The sequence below is a fragment of the Cavia porcellus genome, unplaced genomic scaffold, assembly GCF_034190915.1.
Source record: "Cavia porcellus strain 051 isolate PalLab524CR breed Dunkin Hartley unplaced genomic scaffold, mCavPor4.1 scaffold_4, whole genome shotgun sequence".
Classification (NCBI taxonomy): Eukaryota; Metazoa; Chordata; class Mammalia; order Rodentia; family Caviidae; genus Cavia; species Cavia porcellus.
This window is the reverse complement of record NW_026947487.1, coordinates 84,478,605-84,499,041: the sequence shown is the minus strand read 5'-3', so window position 1 is coordinate 84,499,041 and position 20,437 is coordinate 84,478,605. Positions and strand designations below refer to the sequence as shown.

Below are 20,437 nucleotides of genomic sequence, written 5' to 3'. Positions count from 1 at the left end.
CACTGTAAATTGAGCGGCATCTGAATGTTTCTTCAATGTTCAGGAGGCATTTTCCAGAGGGAGTGCACATCCCAAGCCCAAGGGACTCTGGGAACAGGAGCTTGGGACACGAAGCCCCGTAAGAGACTGAGAGCCCACCTTTTGACGTCCAAGCCAGCCCTCAGCTCTGGTCAGTACAGACTTCTTTTGGGGGAACTATCCCTAGGCATCTATCTAGGGTCATGAGATTAACTATTGCCAATGGAGGAGCCACATATGTTGATTGTATCAAAGCCAGCACAGTGAAGGGACAGCTGTGCCTTTTCCTGAAATATTAGGCAAAGATTCTGAGACCCTGAGAAGATAAAGAATGTATGAGGGCGTAGGTGTCTGAATCCCTCATCTCTACCTGCCAAGAGATGCTCTCTGAGCTACAATAGGAATTTGAACATTAACAAGAAACACCATGGTAACTCCTGCCCTGTGGGCTAGGAGCAGAAATTTGCATTTTTATCTCATGCCAAAATCTGGGTATGGAGCAAGGGCTTCACATAGAATTTCTTTTGTTAATAAGCTGTGCAACCTTGGATAAGTTTCTTAGCCTCTCTGAGCTTCACTGTTTCCTCATCTATACAATGGGGCATGTGCGCTCTTGGACCAGCACAGGACATGAGTTCGGCCTGCAGTGTGGCTACAGGCAGGGTCACCTACCATCAGCACTGCGAAGTAGGTTAGATGGTCACACAGGCAGGATGTCTGGGTCTCTTTCCGGTGGGTCTTACACCCAGCGCTGCTCCAACTGCCCGGGCTGCTCACTGAGGGGGTTAGCACAGGGCTCCGGTCAGTGCTGGGCCCTAGGACCCCACTGCACCTGTCCCCAGTGCAGGTTGTGCTGCTTTCCCCAGTCTTTGCCCTGCCCAGTGGATCCCAGGCTTCTCCCTGGTACACCCCATCTCCCCTACCCTGGGACCCCACGTCTCCCCCAGATACTTTCTACCTCACGGGCCCCTCCGCACTTACAAGTGGGGCCTTCCACCCAGAACACGCACTGCAGAGTCACGTTCTTCTGTAGGAACAAGAGAGGGGGTATGTGGGCCCCATGGTCTGCTCACCCTGTCCCAGGCGGCAGAGGACACACAGGTCAGGGACAGGCTACAGTCCCTGCCTGACTGGCGCCCTTCACTGGCAGTGGATCCGATGGATCTGTTACACGGGGTGGGGACCCAGGCCCAGTGGGGACCCAGGCGCACTTACCGGCTGTGGCTGATGCTGGAAGGTGAGCACCACGGGCTCCGGGAGAGCAGTCACTTTGGTGTTCTGCACGACGATCCCCAGGACCTTCTCGCCCAAGACTTGGCTGGAATTCTTGTCCTGGACATATGGGTTTGGGGGGAGCGTGGGGTGGGGTGGGGTGGGGTTCAGGGCTGGGAAACCTCTCCCAACGCACTGCTCTGGGAGCTGAGTCTCCCTCGGAGCCAATTCTAACCTCCCACATTTTAAATTAGTGCATACTGATTACACAGATTCTGAGTTTCACTCAGGCAGACCTGTCTGTGCACAAAGCATACTTCAGCTGCTCCCCACACCTCCCTTCCCCCAGAGTTTCCCATGTTTGAGGGGTGAGTCCGGTGTGTATAATGTATTTCTATTATATCCATGCCCCATCACCTGCCCCTACACCTCCTCTTCATCCTCCTTAGAATCAGCTTGTGTGTGTGCACACATGTCCGTGTGCATGAGTGGCCGTGGCCGTGTGTGTGAGCATGTGTGTGTGTGAAGTCACACTGTAGTGAGGACAACAGTGATAAAACCTCTCCCAGGAAGGTCTGCAGTCTGATTTCTGACTTGACAAGGACCAACTATGGCTCCCGGAGGAGGAGCCCTCCCAGGGGAGGGCAGGAAGGCATGGACACGACGGGGAGCCCCCACCTGGAACAGGGCTTGGCTGCTGAAGTCCACCAGGAGCAGTCTCTTCTCAGCCTCCCCGCGCCGGCCCTTTGTCCGCTGGAAGAGCGCACGGGGCAGCAGCACCGAGTATTCTAGCACCTCACTCTGCTCCTCCTGCAGACCAGGGCCCCTTAGGGTTCAGCTGACCACAGAGCCCCAGGTCCTCCCGGAAACACACAGCCCATTCTAGACATTTCCAACAGCATGATGCCCTGGCTCCTCCTCCCTCCACACTGGCCAGGGCCAGTGGTGAGACTCCTGGGGTCAACAAAGGATCCACATGGCCTCCATCTAGCTGGGTCCCCACAGAGGGCAATCCTGAGGGCAGGGTGCAGGGGCAGGAATGGGGACTGGTCTTCCATCTACACCAGAGAGCCCAGGGGCCCTGGTAGGGAGCTGACACCTTTGTCCCCTGCCACATTGTGCCTAGGACCCACCTTCCTGGGGCTCTGGGGACAGACTAGAGTATCACTGCACTGTGGGGTGCTGCATTCCCAGTCCCTAATTCCACCCACCCCAGCCCAGCCAACCTCCTCCCTGGAGTGAATGTACAGGTCCTGGAGGCCAGCTGTGGGCCGCAGCTTCCACACTGTGGCATTGACCCGTTCCTCCTCAAAGGACAGCGTGTCCCCCGGGAACCTCACTGAGGACAGCTTCGACTCCAGGCTCTGCAGTTGCCTGGCAGGGAGGACAGAGCGGTGGGTGATGTCAGAACCCAAGGCAGAGAGAAGGGGCCAGCCAGGTACACAGGAAAGAGGAAGAGACCAAGAGAAGGACAAGGGTCTGGAAAAGAGGGGAGGGGACAAAAGGGACACACAGCCAGCCACACACAGGAGCAGGTAGGAGAGAGATCTAGAGCCAGGCTTCAGAAAAAAAAAAAAAAAAAAAACAGGACAGGGGAGGGACAGGATGAGGTGGCACTGTCCTGGGACTCAGCACCAAGATCTGGCCTAGTCTGCCCACCCTGACCCTCTGTGGCCACGGAGCTGCCCCAGCGTCTCTGAGCGCCCCCTCTGCCCAGCTGCAGAATGGACCAATCGCTTCTGTTTGCTGGCGGGAAGAGGCCTGGATAGCTGCCCAGCCAGTGGATGTTGGTCTTTGCTTATCTAGAAGGGCTCAGGGCTCAGCCTGGTGACTGTGTATCACCCCCTCCAGGAGACAGAAAAACAAGAGGTCTGGAGACTCTTCTGCCGCCCCACACGGGTCCCCTATCTCCTAGATCACACTCACTGGCTGGCAAGGGTGGCTGCTGGCCTGCGTGAAGCCTTCTGTGGCAGCTTCAGGAGCTGGCTGAGCCGCTGCAGGTCCTGCTTCAGCTCGCACATGTCCACCGAGGCGTTGGTGGAGGCCCTCTGAGGGGGGTCTGTGGAGGGATGGAGGCTGTGATGGAGGAGTGTGAGTCATGAGACATTCTGTGCCTCTACCTCACTTTACAAGAAACTGAGCCGCTAAGACTTGGTGGGGACTCCCTCAGGCCACTCAGAGGTGAGGCCAGCCAAACAGGGACTTGGTCTCATAGACGCCAGCCTGGGAAACTTAGTGAGACCACGTCTCAAAATAAAATAGAAGTGGGTAAGTAGATACACATGCAGGGACTCTGGATCAGTGCAGTCCAAGCAGGGACAATCACAGGGAAGCTCATACAGCCTCTGCCTCCTCTCCCACACAGGAGAGACCACACCACACCCGTCCCACCAGGCAGCAGGTGCAGTCACCGGAGTTCAGCATTGGCCTGCAGCCTTCCAGGCCCTGGGGCTGCTTGCTTCCCCACCCCCATCAGCCACTGTATTCAAATCTGGACTCGCCACCTGCCCGCTGAGCCCCTGTGGGCAGCCTCCCTGTGCCTCAGTCTCCTCCTGGGTGATATGCAGGTTGCAGTGAGTATCTATGATTCTGCTGCCTCCGTGCCCATTTTGGATCAACTGGAGTTTCCCACACCCAAGGTCAGGCTAGCTCTGCACCTCCGCAGGACCTCAATACCTCATCTTCCATGGACACTAGAGACAGCCTACTTGTGGGGGGGGTCCTTCTGGCCCCAGCTGCAGCCACCAACTCTCAGCACCCCACTTTCCTGGAACACATGCCTGCGGCTTTCAACCCACCAGACAAAGCATCCCACGGGTGCTTCCATCTGGTTCATGCCCTGGGCTCCAGTAAGAGCATCAGCCCAGGGTCCTCTCTCCCCAAGGGCTTCCTAACATGCATGTGAGCGTACGTGTGCACGTGTGTGGAGGGTGTGTGGCACACACCTTCGGACACTCCTGTCTTCATTTCCATCCCTTCCTTCTCCTGATCACTGGAGGGGCGCTGTCCGTCCCACATGTGCTAACCTATAACTCGGATAAGCACTGCACGTAGGTGCTACTAGAGAATCTCTCCAGTGCATTTTTCTGTTCTCCCCAGCCGCCTCCGCCTGCTCACTTCTCTTCTTCCTCCACCTGCCCTGCAGCCTCTGTAGGTTTTCACTCCACACCCTCTCCCGGGTATCCCAGGCAGCTTCCTTTACTTTGGCCCCCATCCCCCTCTCCTCAGACACAGTCCCCCCGGCTCCCTCTGCCTGTGAACGAAGCCAGGCCTGTGGCCTGCAGTCCAGACGCCACATCCCAGCCTGCCTTGCTCTCACCTTCCCCCCGCAGCTGCCCTACCATGGAAGTAGAAGGTGAAGCCGGAGGCCCCGGGCAGGCTGCTGTTCTTCGGGCTCCACCAGGACCTGACGGAGGTGGCAAGCAGTGGGGGTCCCTGGGCGCGGCTCTCCTCCTGGTGCCGGAAGCAGAGCAAGCCAGAGGCCTGGTTGCTCAGCAGGTAGTCGTGCCTGCCATAGCGGAGATGAAACTTCCCCGAGTGGCGGTCCCAGTAGAGGCAGAAGTGGTAGAGGCCCCTGGGGTCCGGGAAGAGCCAGGATGCTTCCTGGGCTGCAGGGAAGGGGGCGTGGATGGTGAGGACTTCCTCTGAGTTCTTGATGGCAATGTGCCGCTCCTGCGTCCTCTCATAAAGGAGGCTGCTCTTCTGTGTCTGGTTCCGCTGGCCGCAGAAGCGGAAGTCTTCCCGGGGGCCACCGCCATGGGCACCTGGGGAGGCAGAGGCTGCAGATGAGACCTTGCGGCTGGGTCTAGCCAGGAGTTTGGGAGGGAGGGGTCGAGACCTGTGCAGAGGATGTTCATGCATGCGTTCTAAAGGTCTGTACTTCAAAGGGTCTACAAAAATGTGAGTCTGCCTTGCTCAAAACTTTGTGGCTTCAAAGTACGAAAGACAGTACGAAAAATAAATGACTTAAAGGCTGAAAGAATTTAATAGCAATAAAGTGTTTAATCAGCACCACAGACTGCTGCATGTTGTGTACTGCTCAAAAATGCTTGCTGCAAAGATGAGCAGGGCCAAATCCAGCCCATTTCCCATGCCGAGCCGTGCTGAGGGGCAGCTTCTGCCAGAGGAAGAGATTTTTTTCCCTCCAAGGTTCCACTCAGCAGCTAAGCTGCGATGCACACCTGTGCTGCCCAAGGGGTTTGTGTGCAAGCAGGCAACTGCCCTAGACACAGGCCGGCAACCATGAGTCCCAACAGCCGTTTAAGGGCCCCTGGACGCCTACCTTGAGCCAGGAAGAGCAGACTCAGCAGGGACAGCGCCGTGTGCAGGGGCACTTGGACAGCCATCGTTCCTCCCAGAAGCCAGCCCTAGAAGTCACCACCTGGAAGAGAGACCAGGGCGTTAGCTGGGAGCCTGGGCCACCGGGCAGCGCAGCAGGGCAGAAATGTGGACTCAGCGCGGCTACGGCGCCCTCTACAGGGGCCGGAGTGGAAGGGCGCTTCGTATCCTGACCACCAGGGGGAGCCAGCGGCCGCGCCTGGGGCAGAACAGCGGTGAGAATTCTCTTAGAAAGTAACTTGCTGTGGCCCAAAGCAGGGAAGGAGCCCTAGTTACCCTCACTCCCAGCCTGACCGCCCATGACGACTGTTACCTGAGCACCTACTAGCCGGCAGCCTCTATGCTGACCCCCCACCTGTATATACTTGTACTCCAGCCCTGGAGGTGGGCATTATGGTATATCCACTGCACAGACAGGGAACCCAGGGGTTAAATGACTTGCCCGGGATTGCCACACAAGCTGGAGACTTTCCCCGCCCGGGCAGGACCGCAGTGCTTGGTGACCACAGAGATGCCAGGTGGTTGTTCCCCTCTTCCACCAGCTGGCCTGGTGACCAGCCAGTCATCCTTGCCCTGTGGGGAGCTGCATCTGATTACAGTGGCAGATGCAGTCACCTGCCACCAACCAAAAGAAAGGACACCTGGCAACTTGGGCACAAACAAGCAGTCTGAGTGGGAGAAATAAAGGAGGACTTCCAGGACGAGGAATACAGGAGGACTGAGTATTTGAGAGCTTTGTTAAAGGCAGGGATGGCCCAAGCAGGATCTTGTTATCTCTTTCCTGATCTGGGTATCCCTCAAGCCAACATAGCCCCTTTGAACAAATGCCAGTCCCCTAGGTCCCAGTGGAAGTATGGAACACCAATTTCTCAGGTCCTGTGGTCTCACCTGGATTGCTGGAGCATCGTGGGGCTCTTGAGGACTGAAAGCCTTGCAAGGAAGGTCTGCTTTCCTGGGGTTGTGATGCTCAGGTTTCGCTCTGAGTTCTCTCTAAGCACTTCCGAGGACGGGGTGTCCCTCCCAAGGGCCCTTTCTTTCTTCTTCCTTCTGGCTCCCATTGCTCACCTGCCTCCCCCCCCCCCCCCCCGCCAGGCCAAATGTCGCCTCCTCTAGGCAGGCCCCTCGTGGAACTACGAGCACTGCTTTTCACTTGTGAACCAGAAGCACACAAGTCACATTGAGGATTTGGCTCATACTCTCCATTTATCTAAGGGCCAGAAAGGACCAGTGGCTTTCTGGGGTCACACAGCAAGTACCAGCGGGGCTGGCTGGAGATCATGTGTCCCTCTGGCCACGGACCTTCAAAGCAAGCCACCATGATGGTCGATAAGGCTCCAGGACAAGATAGAACTGCCCACCTTGCAACAGACCCCTGAGACTAGCCTCTGAGGGCAAAAGGTGCAGGCGCAGGAGTGAGTTCCCCATCACTGGAGGGGTGTAAGTAAGATGCCAGGGAAGGGATTCGGACCAAACAGTGGCTTGCTGCCTGGATACTTCCTGGCTCACTCTATTCCACCTGGGCTATTGGAGCGGCCATGCCAAAGAGGACAGTGCTCCCCCCATCAGCATTCCTGGGGGTCAGTGAGGAAGGGCTGCCTGGATTGCTCTAATGGCGTGGACCCTGGGTCCAGGTTGTTTGGCTTCAAATCCCAGCTCCCACATTTATTAACTGTATGCGTGGGGTGGTTATTCACTCTATTTGCTCTTTTCAACTATACAGAGGAAATTAAACAGTGGGAATTACATTAATTGATATCCAGGGGGGCAGCTAATAACCCTGTGTCCTTCCTGACCAGCCATGCTGCCCCTGCCCAGCCACCGGGACCATCACTCAGTCACACTCCTTTCCATGGCCCCATCCTTCCCAGGTTGGGGCCTCCAAGGCCTCGGGGGAAATTCCTGGAGCATGAAACCTCCTTTCCGGTGCACAACGCGGGGCTGGAACCTCACCTAGAAATTTTCCTTCCTGTAGCCAGCTTGAATGACTGCGGAACCCCATGGGCTTCTCATGGGGACAAGAGAACTGGGCTGGGGACCAGGAGAGGACAGCGGACCTAGACCTGCCAGAGGAGGGCACTGTCCTGCCTGTGCCTATCTCCTAGCCTAGCCAGCAAGGAGGGGACCCAAGGAGAGGCCCACGGTCTAGAGACTGAAGCTCAGCACCCACCAGGCCCAGGGATGTTTCCGGCTTCTGTGGGGAAAGGCAGCACTGGCTGGCCTTAGCCACCAGGAATCTTAGGCTCAAGTGCCAGGTGACAGCAAGGCCCTGGTCCACCTCCCATGGCACTGACTGGAGCCTGGGGAGTCTCAGAGGGGTGGGGTCAGCAGCGGCAACCCTCAGCAGCAATGACACCTACAGCCTCGTATTAAATCTTCAAGGTTGCCCCACCAGGCAGATCCTACAAATTCACCATTTCACAGATCCCTAAACTGAGGCCATCGAGGGGCTCTCTGCTCCCAGATCCTCTAGGGCTAGGACTGAGCCCTTTCTGCTGCTGCACTGGTGGTGTTGGTGAAGGTCTTAGAGATACACCCACTCTGCTCTGAGCTCTGGGGTCTACCCACAGAAGAGCAGAGAAACGTGAGGGACAGTGAAGACCACAGGCAGCACAGCCAGTTCCGGCCTGGACGGAGGCTGTGAGCCTGAGCCCGCTCCCCCCACCTCGGGTTCTCCTTTCCGAGCATCGGCCATTGACCTCAGACCTTCCGTAAACACACAGGGAACAGAATGAGCTGAACCAGACTGACACAATGGGGGCCGTCATCCCAGGTTCCCAGGGGTCCAGCAGGGTGGAGAGTGGCCAGGACCCTCCCAAGCCAAGATACCCCATGGCCCCCCGAGGCCAGCTGCCCAAGAGAAGGGGCTCTACCTCAGCCCTGCCCCTGCATGGTGGGCAGGGGACTCGGGGCTCACTTTCTTCCCGGGGGCCTGAGTCACTTCCTCTGCCATCCTGTGTGGAGCCACCAGTCACCACTGGCTCAGCCCGAGCTCCTGGAAAACCCATTTCCTCGGAGGATGGAGGTGGAAGTTGGACTGACTGGACTGACGGGACTTGTACGCTGAGTTAACCCTTCCCAAGGCCGGCGCCTCTGCACGCCTTCCTTCCGCTCGCACTGTGGCCCTGAATGGCTGCGGGTCACCCCTAGACCCTTATTCCTGCCGCTGCCTTGCCGGGAATGCCTTCTCTCCCGGAGACATTCCAGCTCAGCTTTGAGATGAGACACAGACTCCATGAAGCGCCACCCCACTGCCATTCCACATCAGAACTGACCCCACTGCTGCTGCTGTGCCCCCAGGGCTGCCCTCATGGCCCAGGGGGCAAAGATGCCTATTTGCAGGCCTCCAACGCCAGGTCTCAGGAGCCTGGCTTTAGCAAGTGTCCCACGGATTGACCCAGTGTGGGCTTGGGGACCATGCTTACTGCCAGGAGAAACAGCAGGAGCCCTGCTGTAAAGTCAGAGAGTGGACAGGACTTGCTCCAGGACATTCTGCAGCTGAGGACAGGCCCAGAGGTCCGGGATGAGGAGCTGGGAAGGTGCCTATTCCCTACCTATGACAGGTCTCCCCAGCATTTAGCCAGATGTGGGTGCCAGAGGGGCTCCTACAGGACAGCTAGAGAGAAGCAGGGCGGTGGGGTGATGGGAGCCCAGCAGGGAAGAAGGGAGCCCTGGAGTCTCCTACAGCCTGAGCCTGGTCCTGCCTGCCTAGGCTGCCTGCCCAGAGCCCTCACAACGTGGGGGAAGCCACCGAAGGGGCCCCAGCTCTGCTTCCAGCCGCACCGACCAGCCTCAGCTGCCCTCCAATCTGAGGCTGCACCCCATCCACCAGGAGCCCCAGCAGATGGCGTGGGAAGGGAGGATGTGGCTGGGAGAGGGCGACACCTGCACAATGCAAGAGGTGTGCAGGCACAGCATGCGTGTGTGTATGTGTGTGTCTCTGTGTGTGGGGGGGTGCGTGTGTGGGTATGTACGTGTGTGTGCATGCGTGCACCCCTGCATGTGTATGTGCAGGAATGGGAGCCAGGAGGCAACACAAAAGGAGGCTGGGAGTAGGGGCAGCATGACAGGCTCCCACAAATGTCAGAGGCCGGGGTGGGGGTTGGGCAGGTGTTTCCTCCCTGGGGGAGGGGCAGGGGCTCACAGACTCCCCTAATCCCACTTTGCAGCAATGTCAGACTAAACTGAACCTGGAAACACCACATCCCCTCCACCTCCCCGGAGATGCCGGGTCAGACCAGGTAAGACCAGAGCCACACCCTCACCTGGCCAGCCCCAGTATCTCGGGAACACGGCTTGCAAATGTGAGCCCTTCTCCTTCCTCTGCCCCTTTCCACAGCGGGTGCTGATGCCCAGCCTCTGCCCCTCACCGGGAAAGCTGCTCCAGGGCCATGGGGCAGCACAATGACCTCAGGTTTCAGGAATTTTTCTGTAAAGGGTAATAAAATTCAAGCTAGAGCTTGCAACCCAGGGCTGGCGCTGCCAGGCCTTGCCTGCTCCCTGCCAAGACAGCCTCTCATCCTTCCCCGGGCTGCCTCACCTCTGCAAGCCAAGCCCCTGGGGCCACGCCTCCCTCTGCACACCGGGAGGGTCCCGTCCTGTGGGGAAGCTGAGGAAGGGGAGAGAAAGGGACTGTCCATGAGGAGAGACCAAGTCCTTCTGAAGAGCAGTCTTCAGGACCAGCCACCGCAGCCTCCTTCACCCAGAGCCCTAAGCTGCTCATGCCCCAGAGACCCCGTGGGAGGTCAGTGTTCCCTCCTCCAAGACCTTTGCACACAATAGTCCTCTGCCCTGCAGTGCTGACCTGTGACACATTAGTGAGGATCCCAGTGCCTGGGGCCTGGGCCTCCATATCTCCCCAGCCCTCAAGGCGCCCAGCAGGACAGAGATAGTGCATGGATCTGAGGTGGATTCCAGAGTGGAGGAGTCCCTGCTCCCTTTAGCAAGCCCAGAATGAGTGTCTGGCACCAAGCAGGCCATCCTAGCAGGTAATGAGTCATTTGGTCCTCACAATAACTCTGAAGTGATGCCATTTCAGAGATGAGAAAGTCAAAGCCCAAAGAGGTTAGGTCATGGCTAAGACCACGTAGTAAGTACATGGCAAATCCATGACTCAACCCAAGCCCGTCTAACTTCGAAGCGTATGTGTTCAGCCACTGTGGTCCATGGAGTTCTTTCCTGTCCCTGGGACTCAGTCTCCCTGTCTTTAACACAAGATAACTTGTCATAACACTGTGAGGGAGCACCAGTCCTCCATTTTGAGAAATGCTTTGGGCCCTTTTTCTTTTGTGCTTCTATTCAGCAAAGGCTCTGATAAGTCCTGCAGGCAGACTCTGCACAAAACTTGGCTTTTAAGCCCAGTTTCCCAAGCCAAGGTTTCAGCACAAAGCTTTCAGTATGGACACCTGTTATTGCTCTCAGGAATCTTGATGCCACATGGAAAGCAGCCTGCCACCACGCCTCCCCTCCCCTCTGAGCTGTCCCCAAGGCCATTAGCCAGCAGGACATGGAGGGCAGGAGCCAGTTAGGCTGCAGTGGCCCCTGGGGCCACTCATCACCACCTCTGACACTTCCAGGCGAGAAGTCTTCAGGGACATTGGGCCACACTCAGGCCCATCCTGCCTCCCTCCATTGCAGTCCAGCTCGCCAGGAAAGGGGCTATGCCAGGCCTGTCCCCAAGTGGCCCATTCCATTAAAGTCAGCTACAGCCAGCTGGGCCTGCAGTCTCACCTCAAGCAGTGAAGACACTCAGAATGTTGGCGGGGAGGGGCCGCAAGCGCTTTGAGCTCCTAAGGATCAAAGCCTCTCAGAATTTCAGAATGGAACCCAAGAGAGAAGAGGGGACTAGGGCCTGGACCAGGAGCCCAGGCCTGGGACCTCAGAATTATCCCCATCTGGGCAAGGCTTGGGCAACGGGTCTTCTATAACCATCCGAGGACTGGTTCCAGCCTGGTCAGTCATGCACCCCTGGCCAGTGCAGAGCCAGGCAGGGCTGCAGCCAAGTCTTTGAGACCCAGCACCATCCAAGGAGCAGCTATGGGCACCTCCTACACACAGGCATACAGAGCCAAGCACCTGCCAGGGAACACACCTCCCAGAACCAGGTGACAGGAGTTCCTGACTAGCTCTGCGGCCACTAGCTCTGAGACCTTTGGGACAGCCTGGCCCCTTTCTGGGCCTCAGTGTCCTCCTGGATCAAGTGGGCAACTAGGATCCCTGTCACCCGCCTGTCTTCCCTGTAGCCAGGGCTCCTCCTGGGCCCCATAGAAACTAAGCAGGCTTTGAGGTGCCCATGGCTGAGGGCAGGGCCAGACTCAAAGAGGATGCCGAGCTGGCTCCTCCACCCTGGCTAGACTGTCTGGAGACCCTGCTGTCTGGCTGCAGTTCCCCTTCCACAAGGCCAGGCCACTCCGTCACCCAGCTGCCTCCCCACAGCTTCCCCAGGCGGGCAGAGTGCCCATCTTTGGAGTGTACAATCCTTCGGGTTCCCAAGGCCACCACCTTCCCTCCCTTTCTCTCCTCCTCCACATGCCAGATCCCTGGCTCAGGGACAGGCAGGGCACAAAACCAGGAGCCACCCACCTCCGAAATAAGGCTAAGCCACGTCCCTACTATGCCCAAGGCCTGCTTTGAGGAAGGGAAGTGGAGGCAGTGAGCAGAGACCCCGGCAGCTCCTCGATGAGCACGTAGCTCAGCGTCCCTAGCACAAAAGGGGCTCTCGGTCACCGTTTGTACCCACAGATAGGGAGCTCACCATCTGCAGCCCCGGATACCCGTGAAGCACTGAAAACTCAGTACGCACAGCACTTTATACACATTAACGCATTTAATCCTCTTAAAAACCTAGGAGACACCATTATGCTCATGGAACGAACGACAATGAGGCCCCAGAGGCCAAGTTAGGGTCAGGGTCCCACAGTCAGGGAGCAGAGAAGCCTGGATGGGGATCCAGGACAGCGCCAAAGCCTACCCGAAATCTGGATTGAAGGCAGATTCCCTGGAGGAACTCACCTGCTCCTGTGAAGAAGGCTTCGCATCAAGAGCACAATAAAAAGGTGTTTTCACGGGGTAGGCTGGGTGCTGTCCCCACAGGAGCCCAGATGGAGAGGCGGCAGAGCCCTGCCCCACACAGCACCTTCCCACAGGGTCCCAGGCCCCTCGGCAGCCCAAGCCACCTCCTCCCACCACCGCTTGGTGGGTTATCTTTGCAGCCCAGGGACCAAAAAGGATCTTTGCAACCAGGGCTTCGAGGGAGGGAGGAGAGGGTGTAAAGCCTCACCCCCAACCACTTCCTTATGCTAGTTCGCAAGGCTGTCATTTAATTGATCAAGTCCTTTTACAGAACATGCATGGCTCCCCGAGGGTGCCCTGTGCCACCCCAGCTTCACCCCTGCTCCACTCATTAGCTACACTGCAAATATTGGGGAGAAGGGGTGGAGGGGAGAGGAGGAGGGAGAGAATAAAGAGTGAGGGGAGGGGGCTGAGGCAGAGGGAGGAGATGGAAGGAAGGCGGGAAACCAGGAGGGAGAGGCTGGGGAGGGGAGTCCTACCTGGATCCCTGCTCCAGGCAGGAGAGTGCACACCCCAACGCAGGACGGATTAGCAGGGTCTCCTTGTTTGCAGTGGCCCTGTTTGCCCAAATTCAAGAAGCCGGGGAAGAGGGGAAGTGGGGCCACCCAGCCGTGCTCTTACCCACAGCCTCAAACAAAGGGGGCAGCCAGAAGATAGGCTGGGAAGCCCCAGCCTCTAGCGCCAGCGGGGGAGAAGGGGCGCAGGTGACAGCAGCCCCTGGCAACCGTTACCCTGGCAACCGTTGGCAGCTGCGGGGGACCACGTCACTGCCAGCTCGGACCCAGCAGTTCAGCGCGGGCTCCCAGACTTGTCCTGCACCTAAGCACTGGGGACAGCCCCTGTTCTGAGGGGACGTCAAATAGCCAAGGTTTCCCGGTTCTCAAGAGAAGCAGAACCTCAGATATTTACATGAAATCTTTGAGTTTGTCAACAATGACTTTAAACCACATTTTTAGAACCCCAAAGGGGACACTCTCATGGACAAATTAAACCCAGTGGAAATGAGTTCACCCTAGAGGCTGCCAGCCTGTGGCCTTGTTCTTAAGCCAGGGTAGACGTCCTCTAACCCCCACGTTTGGCTGTTCTGTGAGCCCAGAATGTGTGCCACACTACCCTGAAAACTTCTTAGGGTCCACCCCCTCCAGGAAGCCCTTCTAGATTGCATAGCTCATCAAGAATCTCTCTGAGTTCGCCTGGCCTGCGGGCTCCTCCTGGCTCTCTTCTAGTGCTCCCTAGGGTCAGGAGCAGACCCAAGCCCCTTTTCCAAGCTGAGAGGGGAGAACCAGGCCAGGCTTCTGAAAACTTCACTATGCACCAGCCCCCCCCCACTGCGTTTTGCAAATCTGTGTCTGTTACTCTGCAAGGTGAGGCTGTTGAGCTCATCTTACAGATAAGGAGACAGTGGCTTGGGAGGGGTTGTGACATGTCTAATGCCACCTCACTGTTAAGTGAGGGACATGGAATTCAAACCATGACCTCCTCTGAGACATGAAGACATACAGTCCTAACGTCCAATCTGATTATTCCCTCCCCCAACCTCCAGTGCACACCCAAACTTCACTTGATCACCTCCAGTGACAGGGAGCTTACTTCCTGCTTCCTCCCTCATAAGAGGATGCATCGTTTTGATCTCTGAGTCCCTTGTACCCACTAAGTCAAGGGAAAAGATCCCCCTAAACTGCGGTGGCCTCTGTGCACCAGACACATGGAAGAGAGCTGGGGTGGGGGCCCACCTCGGCCTGCAGCTCCAGGCCAGCAGCAGGACAGGAGAGCGGGTAGAGATGCTCGGGGTGCAGAGTGCCCGGGATGGGTGGGGGAGGGGCTGGCAGCTCTGGGCACCTCCCCCCGGCTGCAGTGGCCCAGGGCCAGGACGCGGCTATTGTCTCACTGCACCAGAGTCCAGGCCCATTCAGGCACTATTTTCGGCCTGGAGGAAGAGGAAAAGAAAGCAAAGAAAGGAGCCACTGTCCTCTGGGGGACCTGCACCCGCCAGGAAGGGGTCCAGGCCTGCTGGACCGAGGAGGCAGCCAGTGCGATGAAAGGAGCCTGTGCCTCAAAGGGGCTGGCAGCGGGCAGCGGTACTGGATGTCCAGGGGGAGGGCACACCAGCGTTCCACACATTTGGCGCTTAGCGTCTGCGGTGACACGCAGAGGGACAGGAATGGCATTTCCTGGCCCACCTGTAGCCGGAAACGTCCTACGCACTTCCAACAAGGAAAATTCCTGTGACAGCTCTTTGCAGCTCAGAGACCCGTGATCCACTTTCCCATTCGGCTCCAATAACACTGCTGATCAGAGTGGAGTAGGCACAGGGATGCTGAGTGTCCTTTTATGTCAGACACTGGCGCTCAGGGAGCAGCATGGCTACCAAAATCACAAGCTAGTGAGCACACCCATCTCACAGCTCCTGTCACCCCTCACCACCTTGTGGTCACTCAGTTCAGTTGCTCGAGAATCCTCTGCCCAGAAGACCTCAGGGCTTTTGCACAGGCTTTCCCCCACAAACTAGCACATTCTTTCCCCCACAAACTAGCACATTCTTTCCAGGATCTTTCCCCCAACTAGCCTTTTCTCGGGTTTTTCTCCATCTCTGACATGCCTTCCATGACTGTCCAATCAAAACTGTTTTCTGTATGCATCTTGGTCTTCCCTGTCACACGTTTTATTATTCTCAGGACACCAACACCTGTGTGAAGTCTTAGGTGTGACATTCTTTGTTTCTCAGCATTTGCAGTCCTGTCTGATTCCCTCATCATTTGTGCCTCAGGTTCCAGCATAGTCCACATTGCTGCCCTGTGACTCCTGGTTAAATTTTTTTTTTTCCATCCCATTAGTGAGTTAGACTCCTGGTTAAATTAATGAATGAATGAGACAGAGTCTGGCCTCTGAGGCCGGTCAGCCGGGCACCCAGGGTCTTCCTGAGAGGAGCTGCCGACTCCTATGTTCTGGATCCAAGCTAAAGTGCCACTTGGAGCAGGATAGACAAGGGGCACTGAACTGTGCCCACTCCCCAGCTCTGACTGTGCCAGGGGCACACAAGGCTCTGCTAGGGGCATGGCCAGAGCAGCGCCCTGTTATGGGAGCTGGCAGGGGATCTGAAACCCCTCCAGCACACGGATGCCTGGCAAAGGCTCTGTGGAGTCCCGCAGCACTGCGGCCCCGGAGCCCAGGGCTTCTCCCACCACGGGTCTGCAGGTAACTGTGAGGTGCTGAGATCCCACCTGCAGCAACTCTCGGGTTTCCTCTTTGTGTAAATGCAAAGTCACCCCAGAACCCCTCAAAAGCCCATGACTGTGATCTAGGGCCAAGGGAGCCTGGTTAGTGAGGTGGGCCCTTTTTCCCTGTACCAGGTGCCAGGCTCACTGTGGGCCATCCAAGATGGCGCAGGAGGGAAGTGACAGGTGTCTGTGACTGGGGACCATAGAGCCCACGAACCTGGGTAGGCACATCCTGAGTACCAGCCTGTAGAGGCTTGGGAGGGAGCTGGGGCAGGGCAGGACCATGTACCAGAGTGAGAGGCATGGCATGCACCTGCCTTCACAACCCCACTATGAAGGGGGATCCTCCCACCATTCTACAGCTGGAGAAACTGAGGCTCAGAGAGGAGAAGCTGTGTGCCCAGGGTCACAGAGCTACTACCCAAATCCAGCCCATACACCCCACTGTCGCACATATCCCCAGCCTTGTGACAGAGAGCTAGCAGCACCAGCCATTCCGCAGGTGGATTGGGGGCCCAGAGAGGCTGAGCCATGGTCCCAAAGCCTCACAGCCCAGGGACAGGGCCAGACCACTCTGCTCTACTCCGGTGGGCTGTGAACACGACTGGCTCCCAGGTCCCAGCTACTGCCCTGCTGACTCTGCCCCTCCACTCCCAGGTCGGGGGACAGACTTGGGCCGCCTGCTTGTGCTGATGCCTCCTCAGGCCCTCCACAGTTGGAGACAGGTGCTGTGTCCAGGCCTGGCTTCCCCAGCCCCAGTTCAGGGAACATGACCCTGGCTGGCGACCAGGCTGTGCCATCTGTGCCAGGCGGATGGTGCTAATGAGGAAAGCTTGGTCACAGAGAGCAGCAGGGCTATGGGCAGGGATTCCCAGTGGAGGCATCATCCATGCAGCAGCTGGGAAGGGCAGGAGGATTGATGCCGCCTCCCACAAAACCAGGAAAACTCCCGTCTGGAAGGAACTGTGAAGGATCCCCATGTCCCTTCTGTGGTTTCCCTGACACCTGCAGAGATAGGGAGCTCACCACCTCCAATGGGAGAAGCCATATGTGGTACCATGGGAATAGGCTCAGGCTTAGGAGCAAGAGGTCGGGGCTCAAGGCCCTGCTATTCAGCGCATGCCCAGTGACAGCAGACTGTCTGGGCCCAGTCTGACTCAGCGGCCCCATCCAGCCCTGGAATCTACTCCACACATTTGTCACCATCGGGGCAGGTGGGTCTGGGCAGCTGTTCTCCTGCTATGGGTCAGAAACCCAGTGTGTCAGCCACAGAGCCACAGCCTGAGGGCCAGACTCAGCCAGGGACCCAGGAGGTCAGTCACTCAGTGCAGCCCTCAAGGACCACAGAAACTCAGCCCAGCAGAGAATTTTCCAAGTTACAGTCACCTCTCCTTGCCAGGATTCTAAATTCTAAAGAAAAACTGTACCCCAACAACTAACATAACTGCTGAGCACAGAAGCCATAACATCGGGGACCTCCGATCACATCAGGATGTGTGATGCCCCTCCTTATTTTCTGGTTCCGTACAGCAGCAAGCACAGAGCACATACACTGTGAGGTTTATTTGCAGTGAAGAGGTCTGCATGTCTACAGACCAGCAGGAGCCAGCCCCTGCGGTTACGGTCAATTGGAATGTTCTGATCACAGCAGGAAGAAAGGAGACCCATACCCTGAGGACAAAAACCTGCTCGGCGTGGCTTTCCTGCCCATCATCAGATCGGACTGTGCCTCCTCTCATCCCTGTAAAAAGACCTTCCATGTACCTGAGTCCCCCACACAACTCCTCAGACCAGCAGATCAAACCCTTAGAAGGGCACAGCCCAGGGTGGGCACTCTGAAACGGGCACCTTTTCCAGTGGCATCCTGAGAGTGGCTCTGGAATAATGTCTCTACTGCTCCCTGAAGGAAGGGCTGGCTGGTGGCCCAGGACAGTGACAATAACAACAGCACCGATGGTGCGCCAGGCACAATGCTCAGCGCATAAAATCCGATGGGTCCCTCTACCCTCTTAAGACACTCTCACCACCCTCGCTTGGCAAATTATGAAAAGGAAGAACACAGTCTTTCAAATGAGGACAGTGCAGGTGAGACTCACAGGGCTGGGACAGCGGGGCTGGAGTCTCCATATCACCATTCCCTACAATGTGTATGCTCGCAGTTAATCCCCAGGGGGTCTCTCTTAGCCATTAGAGGCTTTGGCGTCCTCATCTCCATTTTATAGCCTACGTAATGAAGCTTAAAGAAAGTAAGCCACTTGCTCAAGGCACTTATAAAGGACTCAATCTAGTTGTATCTCAATCACACCACTGGGATAAAACCCTGAGCAAGGCTTACAGGGATCCTTGAAGCCACACATTTTGTCGGGTACACAAACTTCACAGCCAGCCGGAGGTGACTTACATTTCAGTGATAACCCTACTGCTATCTCCACGCACAGGTATGGAAACTGAGGCCCAGAGAAACTGTGATTTTGACACCAGGATACAAGGCTTCCATGTCCATCCACTTTGCCTCCTGACCCTGGAAGACCCAGAAAGGGTGACTGAGAGGCAGACGACAAAGGTCTTAGACCAGAGAGTGGCATCTGAGAGGTAGCAGAGGCAGCATTGTAGCTCTTGGAGGTGAAGTGGTCCTGAGCCTCGGGAGCCAGCCTGGAGCCATCAGCTGCAGGCTCACTGACCCTTCAAGGGTGAGAGCCATGGCTGTGACACTGAGCGCCTCGCCCAGGTCATCTCCCAGGAGTGCAGAGAGACCTCTCTGCTGGTCCCAGAAGCGCTGCCAGCTCCTCCAGGGCTGAGGTCTTTTGTCCGGCCACATGGAACTGCCAAGCTCATCACAGCCCCCTAAGCTGGTGCCAGCCCAGGAGCTTAGCACCCACCACTCTGGCCTCACTACCAAATCACAGCCCAGGCTGGCAGGAGGCGAGGTGAGTCTCACTGGTGCCCCGCTCTTGAAGAGCTGGGGCATGGAAAAAAGGCTTCCTGAATTGAGATAAAATGTGCCTAATCTGCCCAGCAGGAGACAAAGATAGCCAGATGATCTTCTGAATGCTTTCCCACATCAAGACCTTTAATGCTCATGACAGCTCCCTGAAGAAGACGCAGTCACTAACCAGTCCACAGACAAGGAAACTGAGGCATAGACCAAAGTCCCCCAAACCTGAAATGAGTGACTCCAAGGTTCTCCGTAGGTAAGCTGGCCATGTTACCCATCTGTTAGGTCCTATTGTCCTAAAGAAACATGGACTTCACAGCGGAAGAGATGACGCTCAAAACAAGGCACCCAGCATAGTACCCAGCTCAGGTGAGGAGCCTCATCCCTCTTACAGAGACCAAAGAAGCCCCAGACTCTGTGGGTTTCTCCTTGCCTCAGTGTCCTCATCTCTAAAGTGGCACAGCATACTAATCCCAGAGACCAGCGTCCTGCAGAACCTGAGCTCACAGAAGGAGTGGAATGCTCTAGCCCAGGCTGAGCCTCCAGGGAACCCTGGAGACTTTTGGGCCTGGGGAGGTGTCCTGGCCCACCTCATGTCAGGGCTGGCCAGCAGGGGAACAGGCAGAGCACCCTTCACCCCTGCAGCCCAGGTCTAAGTCCAGAATCTACGAGGGTCTGCCTAGGACTTTCAGGAGCCCCAGATGGGGCAGAAGGACCCGGGCTTGGCACAGAATGGCTCAGGGGAGAGCAGGCTGGGAGGCGGGGCTGGCCCGGCAACCCGCTCATTTGAGAGGCCCCTTTGTGCCAGCCCTGCCCCACCCCCATTTGCCATCTGCCGGGTCCCTGGAGTCTGGTCACCCTCGGCTGCCGGGTGTGCTCACATGATGCCCCCATCTGCTGTGAGTCAGAAGGCGGGGTCCACACAGCCATCCCAAGGACGGGAATGTGGTGGGGCAGCACTGGGGTCTGGGTCTGCATGGTCACATCCCCAGTTGTCCCTACAACCATCTCCCACTGTTTGCTCTACAGCCTTCCACGGCACCCTGTCCCTTCCCCTGCCATCTCGAAGCCCACCTTGCAGTCCTGAAGCAGGCACGGTGCCCACCACCCACATACAATCCCCTTCATGACAGTCCTGGCCCGCTCTCCCTTCTGCCCACACAGCACAGTACAGCCTGCCCTCCCCTCCTACTTGGCCTGGCCAAAGCCACCATACCTGAGTCCGCCCCGTGGCTCGTCTGCAGAGCAGACTGGGACTGCCAGCCTGGCACCTCCAGAGACCATGCCTCCAATGCCTCCATCATCCAGTGCCTGCCCCATCTTGTCATTCCTCAAATCATTTGCCCAGAATGCCCCAAGCGAGCTCCTAGAGGCACATCAAAGACTGCTCCTCTCCCATTGTTCTCAGGGCACAGCCCCTGGGTCCTCCAGGAGGTCAGGAGGACTCTACTGCTCCCAGCACTCAGGCAGCTTATCTCCCTCCTCAGTCTCTCCAACCCGGTTGTGTCCCTCACAAGGTGAGGGTGTCAGCCCAGTGGCCTGGCCCCTGCCTAGGTCAGTAAAGTCATAGCACAGTGCAAGCTGCACACACAGCCTCCCACTCACCAACCACACCTGGATTTAGGGCTCTGCCCACTATATCTTCAGA

General features: G+C 57.2%; 1 protein-coding gene across 4 annotated transcripts in view; it reads right to left on the bottom strand.

Moving 5' to 3' along the window:
• The window catches only part of Adgrg1 (adhesion G protein-coupled receptor G1), a 35,522-nt gene that overhangs the window by 6,950 nt on the left and 8,135 nt on the right, over window positions 1-20,437 (bottom strand). For 2 of the 4 annotated variants that reach the window (XM_063247388.1, XM_023566008.2), the window contains exons 2-9: window positions 5,513-5,611; window positions 4,572-4,994; window positions 3,157-3,289; window positions 2,457-2,604; window positions 1,909-2,040; window positions 1,234-1,350; window positions 1,000-1,045; window positions 691-794 (exon numbers count right to left, since the gene is read on the bottom strand). In XM_063247388.1, coding sequence (XP_063103458.1) covers window positions 691-794; window positions 1,000-1,045; window positions 1,234-1,350; window positions 1,909-2,040; window positions 2,457-2,604; window positions 3,157-3,289; window positions 4,572-4,994; window positions 5,513-5,576 — 1,167 coding nt within the window. In that variant the 5' untranslated portion in view covers window positions 5,577-5,611. Of the gene's footprint in view, window positions 1-690; window positions 795-999; window positions 1,046-1,233; window positions 1,351-1,908; window positions 2,041-2,456; window positions 2,605-3,156; window positions 3,290-4,571; window positions 4,995-5,512; window positions 5,612-12,576; window positions 12,791-13,115; window positions 13,289-20,437 lie in introns of those variants that run through there. The other 2 variants (XM_063247386.1, XM_063247385.1) reach the window with 2 other exon arrangements.